Genomic DNA, 9,240 nt, shown 5'->3' with positions numbered 1-9,240 from the left:
CCCCCCCCCCCCCCCCCCCCCCCCCCCCCCAACCCACTCAGTGTTATCTAGGGTACGCGCATGTATGTTCCCTCTCTTATAGTTTGAAAGCACCCCTTTATCTTCAGTGTGTAAAGTCAGTGCGGGCCGGATTTGTGTGTATTACGGGCCGGACTTTGTTTCGTGAAAAGTAACCCTTTAATTATCGGAAATTTTGGGAACACAAAATCGGTCCCTCCGACCCCGGAGTGGGAGTGAGGTGGGGGGGGGGATCTTCTTCTTTTTCTTTCTCTCTCTCTCTCTCTTCTTTCTTTTCTCCGAGTTCGCTTTTCTTTTCTCTTCTCCTTTCTTTTCTCTTCTCCTTTCTTTTCTCGATCTCCTTTTTTCTTCTCTTCTCCTTTCTTTTTTTTCTTTTTTTTTTTTTCCTTTTTTTTTTTGCGCCGCCAATAGGGGGGGCCGCGGCCGTTTCGGCCCCCCCCCCCCCCCTGGATCCGCCACTGTGTTGGTCCCCATGATCCTCTTTTTCTTATGTTAATAGCTGAGGACCAAAGACGTTTCTTTAGTTGAACGCACCACACCGCGCGCGCCGCAACGCCGCATACTGTACAGCGCCAAGTGAGACCTTCCTCTGTACTGTTTCCTAATCCTACGGATCAATTCCTTTTTTCATCAGAGCTATTCAGAAAACTGCAGCTATGGCTATGCGAATGGTAAGAAAGAATGAAGGTCTAACATGACAACAACAATATAGGTCTAGATTCGATTCTAGGCTACGTCTGTCTTAGCACACATAGCCGGTGCATTACTGTCTTGGCTGTGTATTGAAAGCCATTTTATTGGTGCTAGTTCAGAAGTCTATCCAAACGTTGCATACCCTACCGACGGTGAGGTGCGGGCACGCGTACTGTGTAATTCAGTTAGCGACCGTAAACTAGCTTACAGTCGCCAATTTAACACACGCGCGCGCCCGCACCCCACCGTCGGGTATGCAATTGTATCGTGCTGCAGTTTTCCCGTGAGAAAGTGCATATATTATAAAAGTCTTCGTTTTTAGGAAAAATACTTCGAAAAAGATGAGAAAAATGACACGAAACAAGTAACAAACATATCAACTTTTGAATCATGAACTTTATTTGGACATTTGATGAATATTTACTTCATTTTTGGTATGTTTTAGTGGGTATCTCCACGCTGGAGTTACGGGTCAAATTTGGATAGACTTCTGAACTGATTCTCAACATTTCAAACACCCTGTACAAAACTGATTTCATGCAAACTCTGTACTTTAGTGATAATTGATGACACCTTAATAACAGTGAAATATAATCTTGTCAAATTACTGATGTTAAAAAGAATAATTTAAAAATTCAATTTGTAAAATCTAGACCCTTACTGATGTCAAATTTGCTGGTTCTATTGTGTGCAGTCTATGCAATATAGTGGGGTGTGTGTGCTAGAGCTAGGTCAATTACTCATATAGCAGATGCTTAACCCTGGGGGAGGGGGGGGGGGTCAATTTGACCCCCTCCCCCTGTAATTTAGCGACTACTCCAGAACCGCGGCAGATATACATTTTTCTTTTCATGACTTTTTTCTTTCGAGTCTTACGCATTTTAAAACAATTTTTCGAAAATCTGACACAAAGTCATGTGACCCGGTTTTATGTCAGCCTGAAAATCGCTAATTTTTGTGATTTGTGTACAAAACATTTGGAAATATCATTTTTAATAACAAGGGATAAAACATTGATTATTTGGTCTTGTTTCGATCAAGTTTAGGTGTTTGTTTGCGATCAAAATTGGATTGCAGTTAGAAATGAGATATAAAAAAAAATATATAAATAATATATAGGCCTACCGTAAGTTAAAAAACCAATAAAATACATAAGAAATTATTGAAACAAGAGATAACATTAAGAATATCCTGGCTCTTCCAATTTTGTTGTCATATTATTATTCCAAATGGTCTAACGAAATGTAGTGAAAAAGAATGCTTAAATACGAATAGTACCGGTATATGATTTATGGGTAAAAATGTGAATTCATGACCTATTTGCATAAATTACCATGAATATGCAAATGATGAATTGAATTTTCAAAAAATTGAAATTACCATAGTATTATAGGCCTACACACTTCACTTGACATGCATGCAAATTCTCTCGACGATCGGCTGTGAAACGGCCAAGATCTTAGGGGGCCCAAATTGACACCCCCCCCCCTAGTAAAAACCTGGTCTGAAATAGCCCAGTTAAAATAGAAACAGAAAATTGGAGGAACAGGTCAATAAAAGTTTGAGAAAAGTATGATTAACTGAATAAAACAAGGTTAATTTAGATTTTGAAGTTGCAATCAATCCGCAAATGTAACACAAATTTGCAAAACTATGACGTATCTAGAGAGGTCCTCTCCAATTTGCTCTGTACATTATAAAAAAAAAATGTCATAAACTTTGATTTTCTTAGTAATTGATGAAATATCAATTTTTTACTTTTTCTATACATGTAGATCTAGACAAAGTACAGCCTTTTAGATGTCTACATGAATTGTAATCTTTGTATAGAAAATTATTTCCAATAAATATATAGTGGCCCAGATATAGTAAATGGTAAATATAGCCTAGCGCGAGGCTAGGGCTAGGCTTTGACTATGAAGTGTGAATGATCATCATCATGTAATATGTAAGATTGCAAATTTTCTTGAGGGAAAATAGATAGGAATTTCTGATTATTTTTTTTATAGTACCAGGGAATAATTTTCCTCAAATATTTTGATTAGCAATTTCAGCTGATGGAAAAATATTTCAAATGAAATTCTGTACATTCCTATGGAAGAAAACTGCTACACAAACAATATTTTGTATAGCAGTCATGCAAAAATGCATAGCAAATTGCGATGCGATACCAGGAAAATTATTCCCTGAGTACAGAGCTCTCATTTGTTTGCCTCTTTTAATCTATAAGTAGACCTACCGGTACATTTTTACTGAAATTTTTTAATTTTAAGGAAATGTCTTTTTTTTTTCTATAATTCAAGCATCACTCATGGTCATCGGATATAAAGCTGATCGCAGAGGTGGAGAAACATCCATGTCTCTATGACAGAAACGAAGAGCACTTCACTAATAATGACTTGAGAAAGGACATTTGGAAAGAAATTGCTGATACGGTAGGAATAACAGGTAATAATAAAAATAAATTGTTTTTTTTATAGCACTATATCCAATTTACAACTGATCAAAGCGCTTTACAAAACAAATGCATCAATGGATCAAAATTCAACAAAAAAATGATAGAAAATGTAATGCAGATAATTACAATGTAAATTGCTGTGTCTTAAAAAAGTCAGTTATTAAAGTTTAATAAGCCACATTGGAGATATACTATCTGTGTATGGATAAATAAAGGTCATTTTCACTGTAAAACTCATCGAAGAGAAAGCTGGATATGTGTTCATCTTGAAAGTTAGGTAATCATTATTCCAAAATGCACAAAGTGCGAATTTTCCACGTCTAAACGATCAATCTGTGGATATTTGGAGGTTATTTTGTACAAGTGCCATCTTCCGGCTGATTTATTCTGCAAGTAGCAATGACAGAATGAAGTTCTTTTTTATTACATTATTTGCAACACTATCACTCAGTGATGCCAGGTTTCAGGTGTTTATTTTATTGTTATAAATTCTCTTTTTTTTCCCTTCTTTTTTCTTCTTTTTTCTCATTTCAGCTAGTAGTACTATTGTTACTTCTTTTATAATACCATGTTTTTCAGATTTTGTTTTATTTCACACCATAATTATATTGAATTGATTGTTATATCAAAATTATAAATTTTTGATTAGAAAAATGATTTTAAACAGAAAACGTTCTCTCAAGTATAGGAAGAACAACATTTTGCCTTCACGGAAATTCTTATTTTAGGCACTGCTGAACATTTGTAAATTATTAATAATAGAAGTAAACTATGCATAAATCCATCATATTAAAGATCCTCTAAAAAACATTTTATTGAATATTTTCAAGCTTGATGATTATCATAGTTTTAACAAAAAATGTATGATGTGTTTTTAATTATTCTTCTAACCTGTTCTTTTAATAATCGTTATGATTGCAGATATTGCCGCAAAGCAAAGATATCGTCATATTCGAGATTCCTTCTTGAAGCGCTTGAGGAAATCACATGGAAATGGTGGGAGGCCCCTGAAATCACACCGGTTTGCAAACTACCTGAAGTTTTTGCTTCCTCACATCAATATATCCAAGTAGGTTATTATTCTGTCACTAAAAACAGAAAAATTGTTGTGGTGGACATACTTAGTGCTAATAATATAATAATATCGTCGCCGTTTTCACGAAGTGACGGTAGTGAAAAAAAATTGCATTCACTTTGCGTTACGATTTTCCTCACTACCGTCACTTCGTGAAAACAAGGACGATATTACGCTTAATACAAATGTCTCTAATCGCTTTACAGATATACTATTACCCCCGCGGTCATTGGATTCAATACGTGCCCCACACACTGTGTGCACAATCTCCACTACCTGGGGAGCATTCCAGCCTGGTGACGCTCAAAAACTGTTTGACCAACACTGTTGAGTGTGTCCAGACAACAGAGGGGTCACCAGCATCTTTGGGGTGGGGGCAATGGACATACTTGGTGGATGAAATTTTAATTAACAATATCATGGAAGGGAAAGCCAACCTTAACAGACAAGTACCGGTACTCTTTAAAAACAATCAGAAATATCAGAGAAGACAGAGATAGCGACTGATGAAATTTTGAATTAAATCTGACCCCCAAAAGAAAATTGTGAACTGTTTGGCCTGAATTCACTAAGGAGGTTTGTCGACAAACATAGATTTATGTGCGTCATATGACGCGTTTCAAACTAACGCACATACAGCTAGGTTTGTCGACAAACCTCCTTTTTGAATTTAGGGCCTTTATGTTTTTGCAGTATCTTGTATTTTAACTACGAGGAAAAAGATGTTATTTTCCTTTAATACCCAAACATTCTACAAGGGCTGCCCCATTCTTCAATCGTCTATGTATTAAATCCAAACTATATGATACTGAAATAACATTGCACTGTAATCGGTTTACTTTTCACAAACTGTGGTGTAATTGAAATAAATTACATGGTCACACCGCATGCTGTCAGAGAATAAGATTTAATGATTTATTTTTTGGGGTTGACTAAGAACCCTCTTTATAAACTTTTTAATTATTTTTAATTTGGTTTCTCGTACAGGCCACCTTTAAATAAAGATGAGGGCGACCATCATCTTCAGATGTCCATTAAGAGGAGAAGATCTGAGCAGGAAGAAACTGATGACTTATTGTAAGTTTGTGCAACACTTTGCTTAAAATGATAATATGACCTCTTGAGTTGCTCAGTCACTGGACTTTGAAACATTTCACATACATTTTTAGATATTTATGTATCCATACACTTCCAAAGAGCCTTGGAAATTGTACCCCGGCTTTAGACTTTGGCAAATGTTATCAGAGCACAGTACATTTCAAAGAAGGATTTTACCAGGTACCCATTTACCCCCACCTGGGTGGAGTGAGGCAAATGTAGATTAGTGTCTTGTCAAAGGGCGTTAGTGCTGTCAAACTCTGCCTTGTGATTTACAGTCAGTGTTTTATTCACTAGACCACAACATCTCTAGGAAAAAAAAGGTTTGACATGACATATTAAAGCATAAGGAAAGGGCTTTTAAACAGTTAGGGCAGGCTTGTTTTGCCACCACCACCAAAGATGGTGCCTGAGGTATTGTGCTTCCAGGGTAGTGTTTCACAAAGACTAAGATCGACTTTAAGTTGGACTTAACTATGACAGGCCATTCATGCCACTGGTTGCTATCACCATTGGTCTCTCAATTTATGTTCTTTAGATAATATTTTTTCCTTCAATAATGAAAAAAGGTACATTCTGTAGATTTGTGACCATGTTTTGTACGTCCCTTGAGAAACCAATGCCAGGAATGGTTAGAGGAACTAGTGGCATGAATGGCCTGCCATAGTTAAGTCCAACTTAAAGTCGATCTTAGTCTTTGTGAAACACTCCCCTGGTTGTCTGTCCATCCTATGGACTGATTAGACTTTACTTTAAAGGTCGAAGGTCACATGGTCTTTAAAGTGTTATACACCATCAGAAAATGCCCTTTTACACAAAAACTTGAAAAAAATATTAAAGTAAATGGATGTGAAGTGCAGTATGCTCGAAGACACTCCTTGGCAAATCGCCACCTTCACTGCAAGCAAGTGAACAGATGCCATTACCGGTAGTCTTTAAATATTGCGGTTTCATAAAGAGGACTGTGTTACGTACTTTATGTACCTTTCTTTTCATCTTGTTTATCAGTAAAAGAAGTAATGTTTGTGACCCAGCACAGCAATCATCCTTATGCCAGCTAGGGGCAAAAATTGTGTTTCTCCCCTCCCATCTCCTCCTTGATAATAATAATAATAATAATTACATTTATAGGGCGCTTAATACGGGCATTTCTAAGCGCACAGGTGGTATTGTCTAACTCAGTATAATTATTCAACATGTTCGACAATACTAGCTTAAAAGCAAAAAAATAAAATAGAATATTACTACCGGTATATTATATGTAACAGCCTGCCAAAATGGAGGTGGGGGGGGGGGGTGCAGAACTGGTCCTTGCCCCTTTTTTAACCTTGATTGGCATACCTATGAGGTTACAAAAACCTCCAGGGTAATGTGCTCCTCCTGCTCCCACTCCCCCCTCCCCCCACTATTGCCTTTGCCACTTATTTGAGTGCTGGATTTAGGGGGCAAAACTGGCCTTTGCCTCCTTTTGAAACCCAATTATACCCTTAGTACTCAACAACAAACAAATCTACACTCTGCATCTGAGATAAATGATTGATTGATTGCTTTCTTCTCATCTCATAAAGGTCTGCGGTGTCTGTGATGGTGGAGAACGAAGGCCAACACCTCGCCCAAAACGACGACGAGAGGGAGGACGGAGAGGAAGTCGACGACTGCCGCATTCCGTCGGTGTCACACTGTCACCCTCAGATGGCCGACAGGAGGCGGAGAACTCAAGATCACAATGGCGATCCAACGATGGGATATTTCGCAATGCAGGGCTCTGTCCCTCAAGAAGACGAACTGGACTCGTTCTTTAAGACCATCAGTGCGACGGTGCGGAAACTGACCCCCGTCCTCCAGTCGCAGCTGCGATTTCAAATAATGGAGATGGTGTACAAAGCTGAACTGGGTCACCTTGAGAGTGATCACCATGAATGAAATAAGCTGGCAACTCATTATTCTCGTAATGCGACTGAACGTTGTGGACCGCCTGTTGCAGAGTCCCGCTTCTCCGATTGTATATATATTTTTGTAATAAAAACAAGTATTTTGGCAGAGGATGGAAGATATAGTATGTGAAATACCTGTACATCGATCTGCCCAAAAACATGAGGGCCCAGGTTTGGCTAAGATTTGAAGGATAGGATGGAGCTCTGGAAGACTCTACAGCTGCTCCAGCTGGATAATGATTTGCTTTTGTATAAACACAGATGTCCTCTGTAGAAAGTAAAGAAAATCTCCAAACAGATCAAATTAACGATATATTTAATTTCACTGCCTCTGCCCTGTGCTAACATAGGCAGTGGTTTTGGGGAGTTGCCCGTCTGTCCCAACCTACGCTTCTGTGATTAATACTTGTAGCCCGAGGTCAAAGGTTATCAATTGTTACGCATCCACTCAAAAAGAAAAATGGGCTTCCAAATTTGTTGTAGATGCCTCCCCCAAGTTCTTTTTTATTAACTTGCTCACTTTCTTACTTTTCAGGTATTTTATAGATTTTTAAAAGTTGAACCACCCCCCCCCCCCCCCTTCTGCCAGATAATGTTGGATCTACCCCCTGTCTTACATACCGGTATCGTCTCTTTGAGGGTTACAAGGGACTAGCAGCATTAAAGTGTACCAAGTACCAATCGCCAAAACATGTTTTTCTCTTGATGTATTATGGTTCCTTCCATGTTGCTATACTGTATTGAAAACATGAGCTTCAAATATTATTTTATCAAGAGATATCAATTTAAATATATTCTCAGTGAACACTGAACAGTATTTAAAACGTCAAGTTGAGTAGACTATTAATGCATGTGTACTCACTAGCATAGAATAGGGAATCTGTGCGATCCCAATTAATGCACGGGTTTTCAAGTTACCCTTATTTCTTCATACTCCTTATCCGTTTACCTATAGAACGCCAGGTAAAGTTTTTTTAAGGTTAATTTGATACTTTTTAGCTATCGGTATACACAATTTGCATTTTCAGGTGCTTGGTGCACTTTTATTCTGTTAATCAATGGTACAAGATATATATTCATATTGTGACATTTTTCAAAGTATACATGTATGCAGTGGCAAGAATGAACAAAATAATAAAATAATATCTAATTCGATATGTATATTTGTATTTTTGTTGGTATTTCTTAACATTTATTTCCTTCTCAACAGTACAATATGAAACACATGTATATATGTAATATGATATGTAACAATTATTTCAACATGGAGAATACAGTAAATAATTCAGATACGGAAGGAGGCGAAAACCCAGAAAGCATAGCTTGAGTTGGGAACGCCCAAAATAAGTTAACAAAGTTACCAAGAGAACATTATAGATATTATTATGAAAATTACATTTTATATAACAGAACGTTGATAGGAAAGAAAAAAAACATGGAAGAGAGACAAAAAAAGGAGGAGAGAATTAAAGGTACAGACCAGTTATGGTCATGCGATTGCATTGTGAAAGAAACGTTGTGGAATCGATCAGAAAAGGTTGATCATCTAGCATCTAGCATCTGCAAGGTTCTGGAATCATCAAAATGATAAGAAATTTGGCCCATTCTTCGTAAAGTTAGAAGCACTATACACAGAAAGATGTATATGGGACTACCCTATATCTCTCACAGACCATGAGAGAAACAAATATATGAATTAGTAGGCAGTTTCCCGGCAATTTTTTTATCATCATGTATTAGTCGAAACATATTCTTTCACATGATTGGTAATGAGAGCTTCCATTTCATTTTTTGAAATTGGGGCATTTCCAATACTGGTCTTTACCTTTAAGTATAGGATCAGAGTGCTGTAATGTCTTGACTTTTGAGAAATATTATAAGAATCAATAGCCATCGATGAGTACCAGTATTGTGAGACTTCCATTGTAAAGAAAAATGTGATAACAACTTCCCATTATATTGAG

General features: G+C 37.3%; 1 protein-coding gene across 1 annotated transcript; it reads left to right on the top strand.

The window, feature by feature from the left end:
- Positions 1-578: 578 nt before the first annotated feature.
- Positions 579-7,723, top strand: LOC105443915. Its single transcript, XM_030994264.1, has 5 exons — positions 579-689; positions 3,015-3,159; positions 4,091-4,238; positions 5,232-5,321; positions 6,911-7,723. The coding sequence occupies exons 1-5, from the start codon at positions 675-677 to the stop codon at positions 7,263-7,265; spliced, it is 753 nt and encodes a 250-aa protein (XP_030850124.1). The 5' UTR covers positions 579-674; the 3' UTR covers positions 7,266-7,723.
- Positions 7,724-9,240: the final 1,517 nt, after the last annotated feature.

Source organism: Strongylocentrotus purpuratus, unplaced genomic scaffold (genome assembly GCF_000002235.5).
Source record: "Strongylocentrotus purpuratus isolate Spur 01 unplaced genomic scaffold, Spur_5.0 spur5_scaffold_21, whole genome shotgun sequence".
Lineage (NCBI taxonomy): Eukaryota > Metazoa > Echinodermata > Echinoidea > Camarodonta > Strongylocentrotidae > Strongylocentrotus > Strongylocentrotus purpuratus.
This window is presented reverse-complemented; position numbering and strand designations above follow the sequence as displayed.

What these genes read in the sequence shown, in the direction of transcription:
- LOC105443915 (XM_030994264.1), top strand. An exon ending in CCTCACATCAATATATCCAA is followed by an intron (nt 4,239 to 5,231) that starts GTAGGTTATTAT and finishes TTTCTCGTACAG; the next exon opens with GCCACCTTTAAATAAAGATG. An exon ending in GAAGAAACTGATGACTTATT is followed by an intron (nt 5,322 to 6,910) that starts GTAAGTTTGTGC and finishes CATCTCATAAAG; the next exon opens with GTCTGCGGTGTCTGTGATGG.